Source organism: Myotis yumanensis, unplaced genomic scaffold, assembly GCF_028538775.1.
Source record: "Myotis yumanensis isolate MYYU_CA2020_CCGP unplaced genomic scaffold, mMyoYum1.0.hap1 SCAF_5, whole genome shotgun sequence".
NCBI classification, from domain to species: domain Eukaryota; kingdom Metazoa; phylum Chordata; class Mammalia; order Chiroptera; family Vespertilionidae; genus Myotis; species Myotis yumanensis.
In genome coordinates, this window is record NW_027223756.1 from 39,528,773 (window position 1) to 39,554,092 (window position 25,320).

At 39.3% G+C, this 25,320-nt stretch overlaps 1 protein-coding gene across 1 annotated transcript in view; it reads left to right on the top strand.

The window, feature by feature from the left end:
- AFG2A (AFG2 AAA ATPase homolog A) overlaps nt 1-25,320 on the top strand; it is a 240,428-nt gene that overhangs the window by 192,016 nt on the left and 23,092 nt on the right. The window contains exon 15 of the mRNA XM_070417201.1: nt 532-696. Coding sequence (XP_070273302.1) covers nt 532-696 — 165 coding nt within the window. The remainder of the gene's footprint in view (nt 1-531; nt 697-25,320) is intronic.

Sequence of the window (25,320 nt, forward strand, 5' to 3'; positions counted from 1 at the left end):
CATGCCTTCACCCCCTCTGGTGTCTGTGTCCATTGGTTAGGCTTATATGCATGCATGTAAGTCCTTTGGTTGATCTCTCCCCCTTACCCGCACCCTCCCCTACCTTCCTTCTGAGGTTTGATGGTCTAATCGATGCTTCTCTGTCTCTGGATCTATTTCTGTTCATCAGTTTATGTTGTTCATTATATTCCATAAATGAGTGAGATCATGTGATATTTATCTTTCTCTGACTGGCTTATTTCACTTAGCATAATGCTCTCCAGGTCCATCCATACTGTTGCAAATGGTAAGAATTCCTTTTTTACCGCAGCATAGTATTCCATTGTGTAGATATATCACAGTTTTTTAATCCACTCATCTGCTGATGGGCACTTAGGCTGTTTCCAAATCTTAGCTATGGTAAATTGTTTACTAACTATGAAGAATAGTGGTTTATTCATGAGATTCTGGACATCCCTTTCCTTGAGCACCTTTCACATGGAATGTCAATTTTGAGCCTGGTTAATCCGCATTGCCCCATCTTCTTTCCAGGCTTTGATGCGTCCTGGAAGAATCGATAGAATCGTGTATGTGCCCTTACCAGATGCAGCAACAAGGAAGGAAATATTTAACCTGCAGTTTCACTCAATGCCAATCAGTCAGGATGTTGATCTGAATGAACTCATCCTCCAAACGGACACATATTCTGGAGCAGAGGTATGAAAGTTCTCAAAATATCTCGGTGGGAGGAAAGTAGTGGTTTGGGGTCGTTAGCAAAAAGACTGCTTGATGCCAATTGTTTTAAATAACTATATATTAAAAAATATTAAAACAAGAAATGCACTGCACGACAGGTGATCACTAAATGAAATTGCATTTTACCTGACCTCTAATATATCTCAATTGTTTTTATTTGGCTCCTGTTATTGCTCAAAATGTAGTCTTCAGAAAAGTAGCAGGAGTCCTCTTTGAAGCTTCTTGAGACAGCAGCTTCCAACTATACTTCTTTGAACTTTGATCTCTTGGCCTATCAAATGGAAATGATATACAACTGCCTACTATTTTCTCATAGAGATCATATAAGTGAAATTAGGATATCATGAGAGCACTCTGAAGTTCAAAAGACTTGGCAAAGAGATTGTATCATTATTATCTTTTATCAAAATTTTGGAAAATTATTTCAGCCTAATTGTGTATTATCAAAGATTCTCTTCTAAAAACTGTAAAAGGGACAGTCTGCCCTTAACTGAAAATATACTCAATAAGAGCAGCCAGAACTCTGTGAAAATAGGAAGGTTTTAAGTATGGCAGACATACTTTTTTTTTTGTCCTTAGCAACTGTTAACTTAGGCTGTTTTTATTTACAAAATACAATTCCATTAAAATAATTGTGCATCTATCTACATGCATTTCTTAAGAAAAGGACAAACTTAACAAATATCTTCTGAGTACCATTGACATATTTATACTGGGAAATTGATGTTTTTTAACTAAGAAATTGTAGATTCTTGCATTCTGAGTTATCTAGCAGATTGGAACTGCATTCCTTTTTGCTTGCTGTTGTTTTTCTCTCTCTGCTATAAAATCCAGAGATTAACACATTACAGGTTGTTTAATAGCGCTCAGAAAATACATAGGTCAATTTACATGTGGAATTGGCCTTAGTATATCACACAGTCATAGATAATAACTACCAAATAGATTCCAAAAGTACTTGTTTTGCCTCAGGTATGAACTATGTATATTTTATTTTCCCCCTTTAGGTTTCTCAGTTGCACTGGGGGGGAGGAAGAGGGAAACAATGTAGAAAGTAGCTTAAGACACATGAAGGGCATTTACTTTTAAGTTCTATCTGAAACAATAGTCCTAATTAATGAGCATCTCTTTGACATGACTGTCCATTATGTTAAAATGAACATGTAACTACTGTTGACTGACTGCTGCCACATTTCAGGAGTTCACTTTTTGATGTGAAACCAAAGGCTGGCATCATGTACATGATATGTCAGTTTACAGGAAATGGCAAGGAGAAGACACCATAAATCTTTCACTTGAGCTGAGTGAGGAGGAAGAGTAGTTAGCAAGGTATAAATGTGCCTCTCTTACTTTGAAGTAATTTATGGCAGTAACAGAGAAGAGCAAAACAAAAATCAAAGCCAGTGAGGTTCTGTCTGGCTGAAACTCAGGTGGTGCCAGGAATTACTGTACCAGCTTGCTAGTTCTTAGATGGTGCCTGTTTTATTTAGTCTAAAATACAAGCACATTCGTTTCTGATTAATATTTATATCAGATATTCTAAAAATAGTCACAGGAAAAGTACCAGAAAATTCTGTTCTTCCTCGAATTACATTTTTCGTATTCCATAATGCTTGAGTGGGGGAAGGGTATCCCACTGTGGCCCTAATTATAATCGGTATCATCGAAATTTTGTTCCAGAGCTATATCTTACTAGGACTGGGGTTTTCAACTTGGACAAGACAGGTTTGTATAATACTTGAGGGGTCTTTTGGGGGCTGCCCTATTGTTTGAGGACTATTATCATTTTTTTTTTTGTCTTCAAATTGCCCTGGCCATTGTAGCTCAGTGGTCAGAGCATCGGCCTGCATATCAAAGGGTCTCAGGTTCAATTCTCCATCAAGGGCAGGTACCTTGAGTTGTAGGTTTGCTTCCTGCCCTGGATCCGGGTGCATGCGTTAGACAACCAATGTGTCTCTCTCTCACATCTATGTTTTTCTCTCTCTCTCACCTTCTCTCACTCCCACTCTCTCTGAAAAGCAATGGAAAAAATATCCTCTAATGAGGATTAACAACCAAAAAAAGTCTTAAAATTCATATATAGGAAATGTAAGAGATAAAATTTAGCTTCAGATAAAATATAAGATCTCATCCCGCCCCACCCCATCAAAATGAAATGGTGCTGTAATGTTGAGAGCAAAAATTAGTTTTGATTTTTTTAAATAGTAAAATATTCAAAGCCAGAACTTCAGTCACCTGCCTCCTACAGAGTCATTGCTTTACCACTGATGTAACTAATTTATTTCCTCCCCGGGCTAAGGCCATATTCTTCAGCAGAGAACCTTCTACATAGTATATATTTAACACTTATTAAATGCCGGAAGCCGGTCCATCCTTGCTGCTTGACACAGTCGCTGCAGGAAAGAAACATCTGCACAGCATATGTTTCAAGGGACCTGGCGTATATAGCATATTGTTCTTAATATGTTTGCTCTCCTTAGTGCCATGTGTTTTAACCAAGGTCACCTCTCTGAGAAAGGTTGTTTCCTCAGGTGGGGATTTTTCCCTGAGGTTAGGGAGGGGATACAAACCCCTTAATTGCCAGGTGGGTAATTAAGCTACATAATCTTTACTCCCTGGAATGGAGATAAGAAACGCCCTAACCTTTGTAATAGAAATTGACAGGATTAAAATCGGCTGGTATAAATACGGATGTAACAAGACAATAAACATCAGATCCTCATCAGTTCCTAACCAGAACTCAGACCAGAACTTTGGCTGGAGATCCTGGCTAGAGGTCCTGGCTAGGCTGCTGATCAACTGAGGGCTGTCTTCGTGTCATTCCTTCTTCGCCACCTCCGTCCACACCTTTGGGGACCCCTGGACCTGCTGGGGTTGGACCCCAGCAATTAAACTGAAGAAAAAAAAAGACTTTAAAAATTATATTTAGGGAAAATAAGCTTTCATTCTCATTTGTCATAAGAGGAGTCCTTTAACATTGTAGCAATGCACCCTGCTACAGGCACAGCCAGTGTTTCAGAGTTCAACCACTTTTGGTATCTATAATTATAAAAGCATAATATGCTAATTTGACCGGATGTCCTTCCAGACGAAGCCAGGACTGGGAGGGAAGCCCGGGTCCCAGGTGCCAGAGGGAAGCCGGTGCCGGCAGCCTGGGGAAGGAAGGCCTACTCTTGCACAAATTTTGTGCATCGGGCCTCTAGTAAAAATGAAAACACAGATCAATTAATTGTCTTCACAGGAAGTAGATTAACCAAAATTACATAAAGGTAATTTTATATAATTATACACTATTAACTATATGAACAAGAATTTGGCCAGGTAAGCCAGAGATGAGGAAATTGCTGACTGTTTTTTACAAACATAAAATGTTTATTTTAACTGTAGTGAGGTTTGTTTGTTTGTGGGTTTTTTTGATATTTTTTTCATTGATTTTTAGAGGGAGAGGGAAAGAGAGAAACATGCATGTGAGAGTGAAACATCGATCGGCTGTCTCCTGCATGTCCCCTACCAGGGATCGAGTTCACAACCCGGGCATATGCCCTGATCAGGAATCAAACCGGCAACCTTTCTTGTTGCATGGGATGACTCCCAACCAACTGAGTCATACCAGCCAGGGCTATAAGTATTTTTTGTTTTGTTTTTGTTAAGCCTCACCTGAGGATATTTTTTATACTGATTTTTAGAGAGAGTGGAAGCGGGGTAGGGAGGGGGAGATGGAGAGAGAAAGAGAGAGAGGAGAGAGAGAGAAAGGAAGGAAGGAAGGAAGAAAGGGAAAGAAAGAAAAAGAAGGGAGGGAGGGAGGGAGGAAGGAAGGAAGGAAGGAAGGAAAGAAAGAAGAAAAGGAAAGGAAAGGAAAGGGAAGGAAGGAAGAAAGAAAGAAAAAGAGAGAGAGAGAGAGAGGGAGAGAGAGAGAGAGAGAGAGAGAGAGAGAAAGGAAAGAAAGAAAGAGAGAGAGAGAGAGAGAGAGAGAGAGAGAGAGAGAGAAGCATCCATGTGAGAGAGACACATCGATCGGTTGTCAGGGACCTAACTTGCAACCCAATCCAGGTACATGCCCTTGACTGGGAATTGACTCCATGACCCTTCAGTCCCAGGACTGATGCTCTAACCACTTATGAGGGCTGTAGAATATTTTTTCATTTTAATTAAAATGTTGTAGAGGATGATTGGAATGAAGATGATACTGGTGATACTTTTGAAGACTGGATTAGGGAGGTACTTTTAAAAATGTTTTCTTCCCACCTGGTACTTTATTTTGCCCAGTCAACCTTGTTCTATAAAGCTTACACAGGCCCAATGTTTGAAGTAGCTCCTTACACCCTTCTAAGTTACTCTATTGTTTCTCCCTGGGAAGAGTGTCCAGAAAATTTGAGCATTTGGGTAGTCATCAGGAGAGCCCCAAGAAGTTTGTCGCCAGCTGGAGGAGAAATGCGGCAACTAGGGAGCCTCCCTGGAGGCTGGCAGGCAGCATCTTTCAGCCACCCTGCGCCCACCACTCCCCTGTGGCCAGGACCTCATTGTCTCTGGCTTCAAGGCTATAGCTCCCAGTTAGTGGAAAAACATGTTGCCATTTAAAAGCCGATGGTAATAACAGATACATTTTATTATACATTTGTCCATACTCATAGAATTTATAACACCAAGAGTAAATCTTAATGTAAACTGTGGACTTTGGGTGATAATGGTGTCAATGTAGGTTCATCAGTTGTAATAAATGTACCACTGTGGTAGGGGATGTTGATGATTGGGCAGCCTTTGTATGTGTAGGGAAGGGGATATAATGGAAATCTCTTTAGAATATCTGATATAAAAATATTTATCTTCCCCTCAATTTTACTATGACCTTAAAACTACTATTAAAAATAGTTTTTAAAAAAACTATGTCATGCACAGAGGAAAGGACCATAATAAACATGTACAGCACTGTAATGTTTACAAGAAGAGAAACAGATCACGTCTCAATCAATTATTTTATAGTTAATTATTTGTAACTGTCACCAACCCATTCCTTGTAAATTTGTGGACAATTCTGTATATACTCTTGTGGACCTAATTAGCTTTGATTCACTTTTCTAAAAATAATTTTTTATTTTTCAATTACAGTTGGCATATAATATTATATTCGTTTCAGGTGTATAGCCCAGTGATTAGACATTTATGTAACTTATGAAGTGATCACCCTGATAAGTCTAGTATCCATCTCACAGCACACAATAGTTATTACACTATTACTGACTGTATTTCCTATGCTGTACTCCACATCCCCATGAGTAGCAATTTTGTAGATACAGATTCAGCCTGGGGGCCAGCCTTGGAGGAGGCTAGCAATTTTATAACTAGCAATTTTTACTTAATCCCTTCCCCTTTTCACCCATCCCTCAAAACCCCTCCCATCTGGCCACCATTAAAATGTTCTGTAAAATAAAAGCAGATGGGAATTCAGCTCAGGAGGAAATAATAAATCTTTTTTTGGATATAGGTATTGTTTTCTTTGCTTTGATTTTTTTTAAGTTATTTGTAGCAGATTCCATTGTTTTCATTTGTCTTTTATCAAATTATTCTAATTACTTTAGAAAAACTTTTATCTTACCACCAACAGGAAACCAACAATCACAAATAAATGGACATGAACATAGCTGGGTTCATCACCCGCATACCCTGGGACAGGGTGACTAGTAAGAGACATTATTTCCTCTCTGTGTAGGATTTGCTGGCATGGACGGAAAGCTAATGTCTATATAACTGGAGTTGAATGTTTGTTTGTGTTTGAATACGATCCTCCTTTTAGTGCTTATCTCATTCAGTGAAACTGAGAATATATCTAAGATCCAGGTATCAACTATATGTTTTATAAATAGCATAGCAATCATAGCATTTTTTAACTTCCCAGAGAGGCAGTAATTTATTAGCGGGGGGGGGGGGGGGAATTTTTAAGTTTGGAATTGAGTAGATGTCTAATAGGATTGTAGCTCCTTTCAGGATGGTTTCAGGTAAGTTATTAATTTTTTTGAAATCTCATTTTGCTCATTTGTAAAATATCTACATGCTTTTAAGAAACCTGGGATCTTAGAATCTTTGCGAGTGTCCATAAGTACTTGTTACTGTGGCCTAGAGATCTTAATCGTAGCACCAGATTTTGAAAAAAATTCTCCTTAGCAAACTTTAACAATTTTCTATTCAATGGAAAAGAAGTTTTACCTCCTAAGAGATTCCCAGACCCAGTGACTTTATTTTTTCATCTAAGGTGTTTAATTTTTCTGCTTTTCAACAGAACACTTAGTTAAGTTCAATATCTATGATTCTGAGGGCATTAGGATAAAAAGTGTTATAAAGTGGGAATATGTAGCAGCCACTTTTCTCCTAAACTCTTTGTTAGAAAAGCAAGTACGAGGTTCAAAGTTACAGTTTTGTTTATTTTAAGTTATACTTTTTAAAACTTCCAGTTTATGAAGGTGTAAACATTCTGTTTCCAAACTTCAACTCCTACTGAAATTGGCAATAAAAGAGCCTTAATTCATCTTACCTGAGGGCTATCTCAGATCGGATGTTTACAGCAAAGCAAGTCATCCTCCAGAACACCCTGTGCTGCCATACCTGTAGTACTGACTCCTTGCCAGGTGCTTAAAACTACTGTCAGATTACTAGAAGTGTTAGTCAGAAAGGAAGTGGATGTTGAATGAAAGGCTGGCTGGCAACAAACTTCATACAGCATTTCATAACCAGATACTGCAGCCCCTTTATAGGGAAGCAGTATATCAAGGCAACAAGTCAGTTAAGACCTACCTAATAATCTAGTCCTCCAAGGCTGGCCCCCAGGCTGAATCTGTATCTATGAAGAGCTACTCAGGCCAGGAGTCATGCTGATTTGGGCAATTTAACAATCCACCTGGGTTCTCCTCTCCAAATTCTCAGGCTTTCTATTGACTCCAGAATTTTTGCACAAACAATTCATCTATTTTTCTTCATCTTCAAAATTGATAAAATTGGGGGGGTTCTACCAACTTGAGAGGAGTTTATGATTTAAAAAGATATGCAAAACATACTACTAAGTCTGTCATGCAGATTCTGGTAGAGTTGGATCTTTTTTTTATTATTTGAAGGGATAGAAGGCTAATCCTATCTAATAAAAGGGTACTATGCAAATTAACCATCACTTCATTACAAAGATGGCGGTGCCCAGAGCCACAGGTGGCGGCTCCCAGTCCTCTTAGCCCCACCGGAGCCCCCCAGTAATGGGGGGTGGGCAGCTGAGAGCGGGCACCATGAGCAGGCTGGTGGAAAGCTTGCTTCGTCACCATGGTGACGAGGCAAGCATTTCCCCCCCGGCCATGGATGGTCCTCAGGCCAGGCCAGGGCACAGAATGCTTGCATTGGCACGGAATGCAAGCGTTCCATGCCCAGCCGCGGATTGGCCTCTGGCCAGGCTGGGGCACAGAACACTTGCGTTGTCACCCCAATGACGAGGCAAGCTTTGCATGCCCAGCTGTGGATGGGCCTCTGGGCCGCGGAGAGCCTCTGGGCAGCAGGCGCAGAGCGGCCAGGCCCTGCAGAGAGCTAAAGGCAAACGGATTCGTGTGCAGAGCTACTAGTTTCTAATAATAGTAATTGATCTATGTTGAAAACTCATGCCACCAATATATGTGAAAACTGTTTCATCTTTTAAGAACATTTTGTACTATGTGCAACTGCATTAGTTAAGCAAAATGGGTTATGGAATGAGAAAGATCTAAATCCAAATTCAAAGCTTGTCCACTTCCTTGTTTGTGGTCACTCTCCTTATATAAAATAAAGATATGAGAGGCTCTACTTCATAGAGCTGTTGTCCAGATTAGATGACATAATGCATACAAGGTGCTTTCCTAGTAAGCACCTAGCCAGTGCCCAATAAGTCATTTTTGTTATATTTTTTTATAATCAATAAATACAATTTATCTCTAATACTAAATTTTAAAAAAAATTTCCATATTTTGTTGCCTGAGATTTTATGAATACTCATAAGTGTTGTATGTGTATATCATATTTTTAGTTTTGATGGTGTGTTCTTTAAATTTAAACCATATTTTATAGTTACGTGCATTTTTTTCAGCTGGTTTACTAGTACATTTATAAACATTTATAAGGCCTATTTTTATATTTTCCTTGTTAAAGATATATACTGGTTTTTTTTTTACTTTAAAGTGTATTAAGTTGTTTCTTTACAAACTCTCTACATAATATCCCTATTCCAGCATATTTGTTAAGGTAATTTCTGGTTCCTTGTGTACAACTTAATTCTTTTTTTCTTAACCTAAGTTTTGTAAAGGAAAAAAAAGCGGGGGGAGATAGTGAACCTAGCAGCTTTACAAACTTGAAGGTTTCTGTTTCTACTAGAATGAATATTTAGGAAATAAGCATACCTAATTACTATGCCCTTTCATTTAGGTTAGGATTGAACCCAAGTGTTTAGATGAGGCTCAGAAATCTAATGCTGAGGACAGAAGCACTGCATGTTTGTCATTGGTGTTTGATGGCAACATCTCTACATGACAGTAATTCTGAGTTCTCAAGGGTGTCATTCTATTAAAATGTTACTAAACTCTATTAAGTGGTTGTTCAGAATCGCAGTGTAGTTGTTAAATTATTCTTAAATATAACCTCCACTAAGTTTTGGAAATTTTCTAGTAAGCACCTAGCCAGTCCCCAATAAATTCTAACCTTGCCTTAGGCCATAAAGAAAAGTAGAAAATTAAGATTTGCCTGGCTCTTTTTTTGTTTTATTGTTTTTAACCTCCAAATATTATTCCTTAAGTCCTTTAATAATGGCTAGCTCTCTTTTTGCTATTAAAATCTGGAAAATGGGTTTTGTTTTTGTATTTGTAGAAAAGTTTTCCTGTTCTGTTAGGAGCAAGAAACCATCAGGTATAATGTACATGCCACTTTTATCATTGTGGAAGTTCCAAATCATAGAGTAGTTATTTTCTCTTTTTCTTCAGAATTTTTTTTAAAGATCTCTTAAACTGTTTTTGGCATTTGGACAAGACATTCTTTCAATAGTAGCAAAAGTAGCCCCTTGGCATATTTTTATTCACTTCAAAAGAATCCTTAAGGAGTGGTTTTATATTAAAAAGCAAGAATTGAATTTTGTTTGCCTAGCATTAACTTCTTGCCAAAATTCTTAAAAATATAAAAGGTCAAACAAACACTCTTAAATAATAATAAAACAGTAGTCCCAGCATTAAAAAAAATACATATTTTTAGGGGTCCTATGTCATAAGTCTAAGTGTCAGAACTGGAGATTAGGGGGGAGATGAATCCAAAAGTTGTCAATTCAAAATGTACTTTCTTGGACATACTTCTCATGAAATATGCACACACACACTGGTTAACAGAAGCTGGTCTGATGTTTCCTGTATAGCTTCCTTAGAGTTTCATAAGGATACTTATGCTATGAAATTAACATCAAAAACTTCCTGCCACGTATAGTCTACTTTATTTTTTAACTCTACAGATATTTTTAAGGGTGAATAGAGTATGATTACTAAGAATATGTTTAGTTTTATAAGAAACTGACAAACTGTCTTCTAACGTGGCTGTGCCATTTTGCATTCCCATCAGCAGTGAGTGAAGGTTCTTGTTGCTCCAAATCCTCACCTGCATTTGCCGTCAGTATCTTAGATTTTAGGCACTGTAGTATGTGGGTAGTGGTATTTCCAGGTTTATTTGCATTGGCCTGATGACATATGATGTTCAGCCCCTTTTCATATGCTTATTTGCTTTCTGTATTTCTTCTTTGGTGAGCTGTCTATTCAGATGTTTTACCATTTTTTTAATTGAGTTTTCTTATTGTTGAATTTTGAGAGTTCTTTTTATATTTTAGATGCCACTCCTTTATCAGATTTGTATTTTCTAAAGATTTTTCTCCCAGTCTGTGGCTTATCTTCTTACTTTCTAAACTGTGTCTTTCATGGAGTAAAAATTTTTAATTTTAATGGATATTTAGTATTTTCTTTCAAAATATCCTATATAATAAAAGCCTAATATGCAAATTGACCAAACAGCAGAAGAACCGGTGGAACGACTGGTCGCTATGATGCACACTGACCCCCAGGGGGCAGATGCTCAACGCAGCAGCTGCCTCCAGCCCGCAGGCCCCAGGCCAGCTAAGACAGGTGCCCCCAATTGCCCTGCCAGTAGCCCTGCAGAGGGAGGCGACTGACTGGTGGTGGCAGCGGGGGGTGGGGCCGGTGAGTGGGCGGCACCAGGCTGGCAAAGGCAGGTGCCAGAGGGGGGCCTCCTGATTGCATTCCGGTCATCCCACAGATTGGCCCTGATCGCTGGCCAGGCCTAGGGACCCTACCCATGCACGAATTTTGTGCATCAGGCCTATAGTATTTAATAAGGTAGTAAATGTATTCTTTCTGTAAAAAGAGATCTATTAGGAGAATCATGCTTTATGAATGTTTATAGATAGAAGTTACCATATTTGCTCAATAGCTTATTTTTGTCTTTTTATAATTGTGATGATTTATAACTTTTAATGGTAAGGGAAAATTATTTCCTCAAAGAGCTGTTAGCCATGAAGAAAACCATCTCTTTTTTTGGGACATCAGATATTTCTGCCTACATGAATAGAAAAATGTTTTCCTCAGAAACTGGGACTCCCTATTCAACAGGAGCGGCTTTAACTTAGACATATGCAGCATTTTATATGCAGATCACACACTACACAATGGCAGTACTATATAGCCATGTTTTAAAACACAGGATAACTGTACTAGAGGTGATAGATGAGGGGAGGGCCATTTTAAATGAAAAAGTACATTCTAGAACGAAGTTTTTGCCTTCTAATTCACAGACCTAGTCACATCACATATTGTCAGTAATACAATAGAGTCTCATTCTGTGAGTTCTGCTAAACCACTTTTTGACCTTGGGCAAGTCTCAACCTGTTTGTATTTCAGTTTCCTTTTATTGAATGAAATCACTTCATAGAGCTTTTCTGTCTTTACAATTCTGAGGTTTTATATCCACTTTGTGACTCTTACATTGCGCTATTACCTATTACTTTTAAACATTATTAGAGCTAGGCTTGGGGGAACTGGTCTACAGAAAACATATATATGCCCACATTGTAAAATAATGTGAGCATATCTATGACAGAAATTTAAAGAAATTTTTTTCATATATACTGTATTTTCAGTTTTTAAAATCTTACTCAAAAGATAATTGAGGATTTTTAAATAATAGCAATTTGCTGACATGTCTCTTGGAAACATGTCTAATTGAATATATCTTGGTAGGTACAAAGCAGCAAAATACAAATATTCTCTGGTAATTCTACCCTTATTAGAAGAGTTCAAAGCATAACGCTGGTCAACCATGATTCTTTCTTATTTGCCTCTATTAAGAAAGCAGGGCTCCACAGCTAACATAGTCCACAGCAAAAAGCTGAAAACTTTTCCTTTAAGACCAGAATCAAAATAAGGATACCCATTCTTGCCACTCCTGTTCAACATAGTATTGAAAGTACTAGCCAGAGCAATTAGGAAGGAAAAAGAGATAAAAGGCATCCCAATTGGAAAGGAAGAAATAAAACTGTCACTATTTGCAGATGACATGATTTTATATATAGAAAGCCCTAAAGACTACACCAAAAAACTGTTAAAACTAATAAATGAATTCAGTAAAGTTTCAGGGTACAACATATAGAAAAAAAAAATGGTGCATTTTATATACCAAAAACAAACTATCAAAAAAAAAATTAAGAAAGCAATCCCATTTATAATTGCATCAAAAAGATAAAAATACTTAGGAATAAATTTAACCAAAGAAGTGAAAGACATTGATGAAAGAAATTGAAGGAGATATAAATAAATGGAAAGATATTTCATGCTCATGGATTGGAAGAATTAATATTATTAAAATAGCCATACTACCAAAGCATCTACACAATCAATGTGATCCTTTAAAAATTCCAATGGCATTTTTCACAGAAATAAAGCAACCAATTCTAAAATTTGTATGGAACTACAAAAGACCCCAAATAGCCAAAGCAGTCTTGAAAAAGAAGAACAAAGTTGGAGGCATCATACTCTCTGATTTCAGACTATATTTGACAAGCCTCATCCATGAACACAGAGTTTCCAGTTGGAATTTTAGTGCCTTATTCCTAAATATGAATGGAAAACAGGATCACCAATATTTGAAGAAAGCTTCTACTATGAGATAGTCTGGAACAAACAGGGAAAATAGAGACAATGAGGAAGCAGATGAAAAGAGAGTTAAGAAAAAGATAGTACAACCATGAAACAAGCACCAGGGGCTCAACAAAAGAATACCCAATTATTCCTTAATTGAAAATTTTAAATGTTTAGGTAGAAAGTTTAAAAATGCAATAGAAGGCCCTGACCGGTTTGGCTCAGTGGATAGAGCGTCGGCCTGCAGACTGAAGGGTTCCGTGTTCGATTCCAGTCAAGGGCATGTAACTTAGTTGCGGGCATATCCCCAGTAGGGGGCGTGCAGGAGGCAGCTGATCGATGTTTCTGACTATCCCTCTCCCTTCCTCTCTGTAAAAAAAAAAAAAAATCAATAAAATATATTTTAAAAAATAAATTAAAAAAATGCAATAGAAGAATTGGAAAAAGTTGAGTAAGTCTCCCAGAAAATAAAACACAAGAGATGAAAATTGGAGAACTGGAGATATGACTAATAGGAGTTGCAGAGAGAGCAAACAGAAATCAGAGGAGAGTAAAGTCTCCAAATATCTTTCCAAGAATTGAAGAACTTAAGTTTCTAGTTTGAAAGGCTCCATCAAGTGCCCATCCTCAACCCATCAAATACAAGGAACTAAGTATGCAGATTGCCACAAAATTCTCTGCAGCAGCAGAAGCAGCTGTAAGACAGAAGAGCTGTATTATCTGTGCTTTTATATTTCTGAGGGTAAATTATTTCCAACATAAAGTTCTGTATCTAGCCAAACTATGAAACCAAATGTGAAGATGAAGTAAATTCATTTCAAACATGCAAGATGTAAAACAAATTTATCCCACACACCTCTTTTTAGGAAGCTAATGATGGATGTGTTCCACCAAAAAGAAGGAAAAGACATGGATCCAGGAAACAGTTCAATGCTCCAGGGTGGTGAAGGCAATTCCTGGAGAAAAGTTCCAGAAAAAAAAAACATTTTTTAGCTTTTCGACATAATAAGCTAGCTAGGAAAAGTTAGTATTATCAGGTTGAGACACTTTGGCTGACTTTGCTTTTCAATTGAAAATAATAAGGCTAGTAGGTGAAGATTACATCAGCTACACTTGGAAATTATGAGTGTATGTTTTTTCTTTTCTACCTCTTTATTTCAATCCAGAGCTATTTTTCCAGGAAGGCTTTATTTTTGAATTCAATGTTAGTTTTTTCTGTCATTTTTTTTAAAGTAAAGATGGGTAGTTTGTAAAGATTTTGGTAGCAGAACCTTTCCCCTCCCTCAGATAAAAACCTTATGTGGAAAGACCATTATATAGGGTAGGGCAAAAGTAGGTTTAAACTTGTAAGTATGCAAAACAGTTTATTCTTGTACTAGAGGCCCAGTGCATGAAAATTTGTGTACTGGAGCTGGGGTGGGGTGGGGATGTCCCTCATCCCGGCCTGCCCCCTCTCACAGTCCAGGAGTCCTCATGGGATGTCCTACTGACCGCAGTCTGTCCTCCCTCTGCTGGAGGCCACTGGGCCAATCAGGGGAAGGCACCACCCCCATCACCCCGCTGCTGCTGCTACTGTCGGCCACAGTGGCTGCCGGCCTTGGCCCTCGCTTCTTAGTGCTGGCCCCGCCCCCCGCCCACTGGTGGGTGGGGGGCGATCTGGGGCCGGGCCGGCTGTGGGAGGGGCTGTGGAGGTTGAGACACAGCAGGTTGCACCCTGTCTAGCCTCTGCGAAGGCGTGGTGCCAGGACCGGCCGAACTGCTCTCTGTGGCTGCCTCTGCAGAAGGGGCCACAGCACTGGACCGGCCCATGCCGCTGCCTCTCCCGCACTGCCGGCCCTCAGCCTCGCAGCTGCTGCAGCTCTGTGCAGAAGATGTCTGGTCTATCCCGTCTAATTAGCATATTACCCTTTTATTAGTATAGATTATTGTTTATTAATAATTGTATTATTTTCCATATGAACAGTTGTAAACTACCTTTGCCCCATCCTGCATAAAAGAGATGGGACTGAATCTGCTTTCGTTAGGGCCTGTGAGGCACTTTGGAGCTTGCAGAGCATTTTAAAAACTATTGCTCTAGCTAAAAAGGCTACTGAACACATGGCTTACTTCATTCTTACGTTTCAGAATTATAACCTGAGGACCCTGAGTCTCATGAGGTGAATCGGGATGGTATGGCATTGCTGCTGCATGGTGAACTTGTATAGCTGAGCATCTGGGACATAAATGCACACTGACAAATTTGTATCTCTGATTGTAACAGTCAGGTTCGTTTTTAATGAAATGTCTATGCCTCAGTTTCAAATAAAGGTTGGAACCTCCAATTTTTACATTCCTTACATTTTTAAGTTTGAAATTAGTAGTTCATATTTCTTTCCTGTATATGCATGAGCTGAGGCAAACCTGGAGCCTCCAGATAGCACCATGTTTGGAGTGGGGAGCCTGCATTTAAGTGATCCTGGTAATACATCCTTTGTCCCTTGTAATGCTGTCCTTTCTCTTTCCCATGTCACCTCCGCAAAAGAAACTGTTGACAGATTTATAGTTTTAAATAGCTTTCCAGATACAATCTTCTTTGGTAAATAAAACTAAAAGATGAGGTTAAAGAATAAAGAGATAGCAATGCTATGAGAATTTGAGTTTTTGTATACTGTGGTCATTATGGGAATTGAACCTGCCTATGTACCATGAAACTGCACAACACACAATAATAGAGCATGGCCATAACTTTTCAGTCTGAAAAATGATTTGTCGTTGGCAGGTATTAAAAATGCCAACTTCACTGCCTTTATTACCTGCTGTGGGAAAGAGTAGTTCCTAGCTAAACATTTTGTGAACTGGTTAATGTTTAATATTTATTTGTAAGGCTTAGTAACATAATGAAGAAATAGTTATAAATCTTGTGTGCTTTGTGCTTTAAGTTCATGTTGCTTCCCCATTCACCTTTACTTTTGGGTTCTTTAACTAAATAGTGCAGAAAGTGTTGCTTATGAAATTAAAAGAGGAAAATAACAGTTTTAAAACTACCTTTTATATCTCTACCTATAATTTTGGGAATTAAAACCTTGAGCAAGTGCATATCTTGGTAGGCAAATTATTTTAATCTGAAGCTTGATCAGAGTACAATTAGAAGAACACTCTGTCACAGCTAGAGGTATTATTATTTTTTTATGGTCAACCTAAAAAGCAGATGCACGGATTACCATTTCAACTCAGAGAATATGTTTTTATCTTGAAGTTCATGAGAAAAAAGTTGCATGTGAAAATTAACAGAGCAGTCCCTCATTTTTATCACTCAGTCATTCTCTAAGAACACTGCCTGTGACACCTGTGAAGAAGCAGAGCCATGGAGTTGTGTCCCCAGCAGGAATAGATGTGCCCAAATTTAGCTTGATTGATGATATCCTTGTAGAACTGCAGGACTATGCTGGAGAGTCACTGTAACACCCCAGAAAAGCCCCTCACTCAGATGCTGCATTCTAGGCCAAACCATTACTGAACATACCTTTAAGGAAAATTGCACCTTCCCAACTTGGCAAGAAAATAGTAGTTGAAATGGCTTGAGGATGTTCTTCAGTTCTTTTTCATCTTCATCTGGTTTTCCACCGGAAGATACAGTTTTAAAAATATCCATCTGTTGTTATTTTTCTTTATTTTGTTTTAATTAAATGAGGATCCTTTTGTTGTCAAGAGTTGAAAGCGCTGAGGAAATCCAGCCAGCCAAGGCCCTGTGGGGTCCATATTAATGTTGCCCCTCGGCTTAGACTGTGCTAAGTCACTGTGGCCTCATTCTGTGGAGCTTTCCATACCAGGTGCATGGCTTGAAGGATGTCCTCTCCCTGTAGGTCGAGCTTTTCTCTTACTCTTCTTGGTTTCTAGCTAGCTTACTTACTCCCAACAACAATGTTCCCTGGGTACTTGAGACCCATTGCTCATTTGAGGGGCTGTGATACACACACATTTGAATGAAATTTAAGCTTTGTGTTTGCCATTTGTAGCTTATACTGGAAAGTCATCCTGGTCCACAGATAAAATCTATGGTGGGCATTATTCTGAATATGTCACTGGTTGATTCTTTTAATATCCCCATAATGATATTGGTCATTTTGGTTTTCTCATTGGTACATGAATAAGATTTACCTATACTAGTTTTTAACGGTTTAGAATAATCAGTACTTCACATGCTAAGAATCATGATATTAATAATAATACACTGTAGTACCCAGTGAAATTCTTTGAGGTGTTGGCAAGGATGAACTTTCCTATCAACTTAGAAATGCTTCCACCAGTCAGCAAAGGCAACACAAAATTTCATCACTCAGTCTTGATGCCCAGGTAATACCAGTAGTCAGGGTGACACTGTTGAGCTTCTGTCTGCTGGAAAATGTTTTGCTTTCCGTTTTCAAAGATGTCTGTTGACAGATAACCCATTTTCTATGTGTGTGGATGTAATGAAAATACCATTGTGAGTTCAGTAAACCTTTCGTTACTAAATTCACACAAAGTCCATCTTTGGGATTTTGCTATTTGTAAAACTTGGTTGTGCACAACTATGTCTCAAAGCTATAAACTTTCCCTCCTTGTTCCTTTGTGCTGGTTTGTTGTTTGCAATATCATTCTCCCTTAGTCTCCAATATTGGTTGCTAAATTAGTTTGGGGTTGCTTGGCTTATAGTCATCTCACAGCAGAACCCCGTTTATCAGCTTGTTATTCTCTAGAAAATGTTCCAAAAAAGCTAGAAGATAAGGCATTAGAGATAATTAGCAACCAGAAAGGGAGTGTATCCACCTGTAGAAGCTTTTAAGGACACATGAGATATAAGCCTCCTAGACCACTCACAGTGACTTCCTCTTGAGTCAGGTTATAAATGATTTTTGTTGGGGAAGAATGGTAAATAAATCCATACCCACCAGATTCTCTGTTGGCCTTTGTTATACATTCAGTAATCACGCAATATACTAATACAGTTAGTAATGTTTGCCACAATTTTGTTGAGCACTTACTATGTGCTAGCATAATAAGTACTGTACATGAGTTATCTAATGTAACAACTATGAGTTATAAAATTAGTATACTCATTTTACAGAATAAGAAACTTGTCCTTATACCATCTCTGTAGAAATTTCTAACCCTGTTCACCTAGCTTCTACTCCTCTTGGCTTTGGTGTTCTTTCTTCAGAAAGCCTCTTGACCCATTCTTTTTAGGTCTTTTATTCACTTCTTCCAGAAAACTTTCTCTAGTCACACTTAATGTCATATTGTATTATAAATTTGTTCATGTATCTTTTTCAATGAGATCATTATTTTCTTAAGTAGTAATTAGTGGCTTAATTAGTAAAATCTGTCCCTGAAACCTAGTATTTATGTGGAGCACATCTGCATGAACAGAGCTCCTCCTCTTGATACCTTGAGTAGAGAGGTGGGTGGAGCAACACAAATATAAGGTTTGGTGCTGTTGTTGTCCTTTGCAGCTGCAGAATGGGTAGGCGTCTGGGCAGAAGGTGTTGTCCAGTCCTTGGCTCCCACACCAGCTCTCCGTTAACAACTTTGTCCTCTTTGCTACAATATCTAGTACTACTTGAGCAAAAAAAAGGGCAGGAGTCCTTGTTCTCTTACATTGTTGAGAAAGAAGTGAGGATGACTGTGGATATAAATGCTTTTGTAACCAGGGGACTTGGAAAGTTGAAGAAGGGAGTTGGATTCAATGGTTCACAAGCCTCAACTTGAGTTTATTTCATGAATCTTTTATTTGACCTATAGTATTACTGAATTGTATTAAGGAATTGCCATAAGGTTGAGTCTTTTTGGAAAAATAATAAAAAGAAATCCAAACTTAAAAATTTAAACATAATAAGTTTGAGGTAACTTTTGCTCATCTTAATGGAGTTGATTATTCAGAAAAGATTTTATTTTGTTTTAATTTCTCCCAACTTAAAAATTAATCCATTATGTAAAATTCTAATTAATATAGAGCTGTTATTGCATAAAGAGAACAGAGAAGCTACATATGAGTGAATGGTCATGTACTTATGGAAGATTTTTTTACTATAAATTAATACTATCTACACTAATCTACACTAATAAAAGAGAAACATGCAAATTGGTGTCACTCCGCTATGCCCACCAGCCAATCAGGATGAGTATGCAAATTAACCCAACAAAGATGGTGGTTAATTTGCATATGTGGGCACGGAGCAAGGACTGAAGACGACTGAAGACTGAAGAGGCTTGGCTTCGCTGCTGCGGCTGGAGCGGAGAAGCCAAGCCTTGCTGCTGCGGCCAGACCAAAGGCCTGGGTCCCGGGTGCCGGAGGAAAACCAGTGCCGGCAGCCAGGGGAAGGATGGCCTATTGCACGAATCTTCGTGCAACAGGCCTCTAGTTTTTTAGATAAGAAAATAAGGTTAAATATACTGAGGTGACAAATAATCCATTTGTTTCCTGGCTTTACATAATTCCTGTTTCGGTCAGGACCTGTCCATGTTGGTGGTCTTGTCTGTGCAACATTTTTGCCCAAGTTAAGCTTCTTCTATAGCAGTGATTCTCAAGCTTCCTAATGCTGCGACCCTTTAATACAGTTCCTTATGTTGTGGTGACCCCCAACCATAAAATTATTTTCATTGCTACTTCATAACTGTAATTTTGCTACTGTTATGAATCGTAATGTAAATATCTGATATGCTATATGTGTTTTCCGATGGTCACGACCCACAGGTTTAGAACCGCTGCTCTATAGCATTTTCTTACTTTCTGACCTGCTTGATAATCTAGCCTCTATTCATTCTCACAAATAATTAGTGTATATAGTATGCTTGTTGTGGCTCAATATAGTCTTAAAGGGTTTTCTCAGTTATTTTAAGTCTTGCACTTCTGCAATTTCCCTTTTCCAGAAATAATACCTTTCTGACAAGTTACTGCTGTCAGAATCTTAGAGTGAATTGATTGATCAAAGAAAACTAACAGTGCCTGGCCTGCAGTTTGTACTTAATAAACATTTGATGAATGAAAGACAGAATGCATGCCATTTCATTTTTGTGAAAGTTTACTATGCTAGAAAGTCTTAAATTTTCTCCAGAAAGGAGTAGTAATGCATATTCTTTTTGTAATATCTGAATCCTTTGCGTTTTCATTACAATAACAAGTGCTTTTATGAGTCCCAGGTACTCACCAAAGCACTCATTGCAGAGAGCAACTTCGCTTACCTCCTTTTACTTGGGATGAGTTTCAATATTTGATGATAACAAGTTTGGATAGGTTCTGGTTTGGGCAAGGTTCAGATTAATTATATAAAAGAGTATATAATGTTTTTAAACCCTATCATATCCTGTTACCCAATTCTCTAGTACAAGTGCTGTAGGCACTGATTTAATCTGGCAATGATAATTGGACTCCCTGCTAGAATAGTCCATGTGTTTGGAGAGTCCATGTGGTCATGACAGGATGTCATTCTTATACGAAAGAACTTAAGGCAAGAATCTAGAATGAGGAACCAACACTTGATCTCACCAGAGTATTAGCAGGTCTGTGAACATAGACATTTTGGTCAAAGTCCAGTTTACTGAGGGTCATAATTTTCAGTAACAGGAAGAATCTCAAAGTCAGTTGTTGGATGGGTTGGAAATAACTCATATGCTGCATGATTGAGCACGTTTGCTGTTAATTTCTTGAGTTGTGGAGATATATTAGCTTTCACATCCAATTGTGCTGGAAACAGTTTGTATTTTAATTGGATTATGTTCACCTTAATTTTTTGGCAGTACTTTTTCCTCAGACCCTTGGATGGTTTTCTTTTTTGTTTGTTTTGTTTTTTAACCTCCTCCAATTTCACCATTTGTTTTTTGGTTTGTTTGTATGTTTTAACCTCTCCAATTTCTACCATTCATTTAACTGGATCATTACGTGGTCCAGTTAAATGTAAACAGCCACAGACATGCTCTGTAATCTCTCACCTCTCCCCTTGAGGCCATGCCTTCTCAGTTCTGGTAAATGACTTTTGGGGCTGCAGAAACCAAGTAAGTGATGGACCCCCTACAGTTAGTGCAGAGGAGTTTGTAAGCAGTGTTTGCAGAAAGTGCTGGCCCCCTCTTCTGTTCCTATTTGGTGTTCTTTTAAATTGTCTTTCCATTGTTTTAGTTTCTTTGGGGCCAGGAGAAGGAAAAGAGAAGTACTGTGCCAATCCAGCTTATGGTCTTAACTAACTGACTTAATTGGTTTATGCCTTAATTTTTATTTATGAAGCTATACAATTATAAAGCATGTGATAAATGCATAAGTACAATACTGATGCTTTTTCTTGGATATGTACATTCCAAAAATTAGTTATGTTTCTGCATTAGGATGAGTCATATGCTGAAGTTTTCGGGAGAAATTTTAAATCTTACTTTAAAATTTTAAAATTTATATTTCTTATCGTATAAATGGAACCTTGCATCTTGTGGACACTGAAATAACCTTTAGGATTTAGAACCATGGTAAAGAAATCTGAAATGTGAATTCACATGATCTCTGGTTTTAAAAAAACGATTCTTTAAACCTTCAACTAGAAGAAATGTATATAAAACATATGTACATTGGAAGTATAGCAGAGACACAGAGAACTCAGCCTCTGGAATTAAGAAAACTTGGATTTGAACCCCATCACTGATATTTACTGGCTCTGTGGTCTTGAGCAGTTTTCTCATATGTCATAGTTATTGTGACACTACTTACTTCTAGAGTCATTGTGAAGATTAAATCATTACCTAAATAGTTTGTCTCTAATACTAATAAGCAAATAGCTGGAAAAAAATTTTGAGGATGTCTGAATCACATTCTTTTAGAATACTGGAGGCAGGGGGGAAATGCATCATTTGGGGTATTAGAGCTAAATTAAACATCCTACTCCAGACACTAGGAGATCTTTAGACCTGCTCGCAGCCAGTGTGGACACGAGTGTAGTGCCTGTAGTTGTTGCAGGCTGGACTCAGATGCACCAGGAGGTACAGTGCCATGGCCAGTCACTTCACCTCTGGGCCTCAGTTTCTTCGTAGCTATTTTGAGGATTGTTAGGGTTGCTTAATTAAGACCCTACTTTGACATACTTTCACTTTAAAGCAGAAGAAAGATACTAAAATAAAAGAAGGATGAATATAAAAAGTGTAGAAGCAACCAAGATGTCCTTCAGTAGATGAATGGATAAACTGTGGCACATCAGACAATGGAATGTTATTCAGCACTAAAAAGAAATGTGCTAACAAGCCATGGAAAGACATACTAAGTAAAAGAAGTCAATCTGAAAAGGCTACGTACTGTATAATTCCAACCATATGACATTCTAGAAAAGGCAAAGGTATGGAAACAGTAAAAAGAGCAGTAGTTGCCAGGGGTTGAGGTGAGGGGAAGGGATGAATAGGCAGAGCACAGACAATTTTAGGGCAGTGAAACTACTCTGTATAATACTCTAATGGTGAGTACATGTCATAATACATTTGTCTGAACCCCTAGACTGTCCAACGTCTAGAATGAACATGATGTAGACTATGGACATTTGGATAATGATGAGTCGATGTAGATTCATCAGTTGTACCAAGTATCCCACTCTGATGGGGGATGTTGATAGTGGGGAAGGCTATGTGTATGTAGGGGCAGGGAATATCTGTACTTTACACTCAATTTTACTGTAAACATAAAACTTCTCTAAGAAATAAAGTCTATTAAAACACATGCACACACAGGATGGGAGGAAATGAAGGAGAGAGGAAATAAAAAGGCTGCTCACTGAGCCCATCCTTGCCCTCACAGCCTGTTCACAGGCGGCCCTTCCACTCTGTGGCTCTCTCTCCCCTCCATCTCAGTCACTTCTGTGTGGATGGTAAGGCAGTGTTTTCCCCCAAAGTGAATTCCTAGAAACAGTGCCACAAAGCAGACAGCCACAAAACAGATCATTGTTGAAAGAATTCCATTTCCTTATACAAATAGTATTATAACTGAGGATTGCATTCCTGACCAGAACTTGCCATCAAATAAAAAAGTGTGCTCCAGGTTCTTGAAAACAAGCCAGTGTGTGCACCACACATTGATCAGGACCCTGTGGCCCATGAGTGATTGGTCCATAATACTGCAGCTCTGGAGACCATCATGTTTTACAACCATATTCCTTTTTAAACCTTCTTTGGCTCATTGTTGCCCTTATGATACAACTTGTCTGGGCCAATGGGGTCATGCAGCCACTCCTGTGGCCAGAGGGACGGGTGCTATGACAGACCTGTCAAAGGGTTGGAGTGGCTGAGGCAGTTCCCTTCAGAAGGCTTCATTTGTTCAGATAACAGTAGTGGGGAAAGGAGGAAGAAGAAGAGACAGAAGGGAGGGAAAGGGAGAATGTCATGTTTCCTGCCTATGTCAAGATTGTAGGAACTACAAGGATGTGTTACAAGATTTTTCTCTCATAGCACAGAAAGGGAAGGTCATTGTTCCAGAATAGGACATTTAAGCTATAAAAATTACTGTGCTTCACAAAAATTCTGACCATAGATGCCTTGCACATTTCTATTTCCTTTGTTTCTGGAAGTCTAGGTCAGGTGCTCCATAAAGTTTTTATCACCTGTGATCTGTAAAGCATATGTTCCGCCAGAAAATTCTCCTAGTCACCAGCCTTCTGGTTTCCATACAGGTGACAATGGAAACTTCTGTGTGATTGCAGACTAGCATTATGATGCCAAGGATGTTTGCAAAACATTACATTCTGATAAAAGAGATAATACTTTAAATCATTCTTGATCCCTGAATAATGCTGCACATTACTGGCTTATACCATTTAGCTTCAAAATTTCTTATAGCATAAGCTTTGATTTATGCTAGTGTAAAGTACCCTGTCTTTTTATATAGAGTTAGAGAATCGCCTATTTCTTCGAAATAAATTCTTTCTAACATCTTTTTATTCAGCTGCTGAATAAAAGAACAGCAGTTGCTCCTACTCAGAGTCCCAAATCTGAGTAAGTGCGGTTTCATAGGAATGGTCTATGGGATGGGGAGTTAACTGTCTGAATGATGAGGGGTCAGCAAACTACGGTCTGCAGGTCACACATGTCCCACAGTCTGGTTTTGTAAGGCCCAGAATCTAAGAAGAGTTTTACATTTTTAAGTGATTGAAGAAAAATAAAAAGAAGAGGAAAAATACATGAAATTTTCAATTCAGTGTTCATAAAGTTTTATTGGAACACAGTGACTCATTTATTTACAGACTAGAGGCCCGGTGCACAAAAATTTGTGCACTCGGGAGGGTCCCTCAGTCCGGCCTGTGCCCTCTCGCAGTCTGGGACCCGTGGGGGGGATGACCACCTGTTGGCTTAGTCCCACTCCCCGGGGGGATTGGACCTAAGCTGGCAGGCAGACATCCCTCTGGCAGCTCAGGAGCCCTCGGGGGATGTCCATTTGACAGTGGGGAGCAGGCCTAGCTGCAGTCAGACATCCTTAGCGCTGTTGAGGAGGCGGGAGAGGCTCCCACCACCACTGCTGTACTGGCAGTCGTCAGCCTGGCTTGTGGCTGAGCAGAGCTCCCCCTGTGGGAGCGCACTGACCACCAGGAAGCAGCTCCTGCATTGAGCATCTGCCCCCTGGTGGTCAGTGTGTGTCATAGTGACCAGTCATTCCCAGTCATTCTGCTGTTAGGGTCAATTTTCATATTACCCTTTTATTATATAGGAGTGCCTGGCCAGCCTGGGTGAGGGGCTGATGGCTGTTTGCAGGCTGGCCACAGCCCCTTCAGGGTGGGGGTCCCTGCTAGGGTGCCTGCCCAGCCTGGGTGAGGGGCTGAGGGCCATTAGCAGGCTGGCCACAGCCCCTTCAGGGTAGGGGGTCCTGCTGGGGTGCCTGGCCAGTCTGGGTGAGGGGCTGCGGGCCGTTTTCAGGCTGGCCAAGCCCCCCAGCGGGGACCCTCACCCCATGAGGGTGTGGCCATCTTGGGTGAGGGGCTGATGGCTGTTTGCAGGCTGGCCACGGCCCCAAGCTCCCAGTGGAGGCTGGCTGGAAGCAGATATCTGGGATTTATTTGTCTTCTATAATTGAAACTTTGTTGCCATGAGCAGAGGCTACAGCCAGCTCAGGGCAGGCGGGAAGCTTGGCTTCCTCCATCGCCTGGGCAACCAAGTCTCCTGCTTACTCCAGCTCCGTGGCTGCCTGCTGTCATCTTGGTTGGGTTACTTTGCATACAGTCGCTCTGATTGGCTGGTGGGTGTGGCTTAGGGCATAGCAAAGGTATGGTCAATTAGCATATTTTTCTTTTATTAGTGCAGATTGCCTACAGCTGCTGTCACACCACCAGGGCAGATTTATGTAGTGACAGGAGCGACTATTCTCCACAAAGCCTAAATATTTTCTATCTGGCCCTTGACAGAATAGGTTGGCTGGCCCCTGATCTAAATAATTTTTCACTAT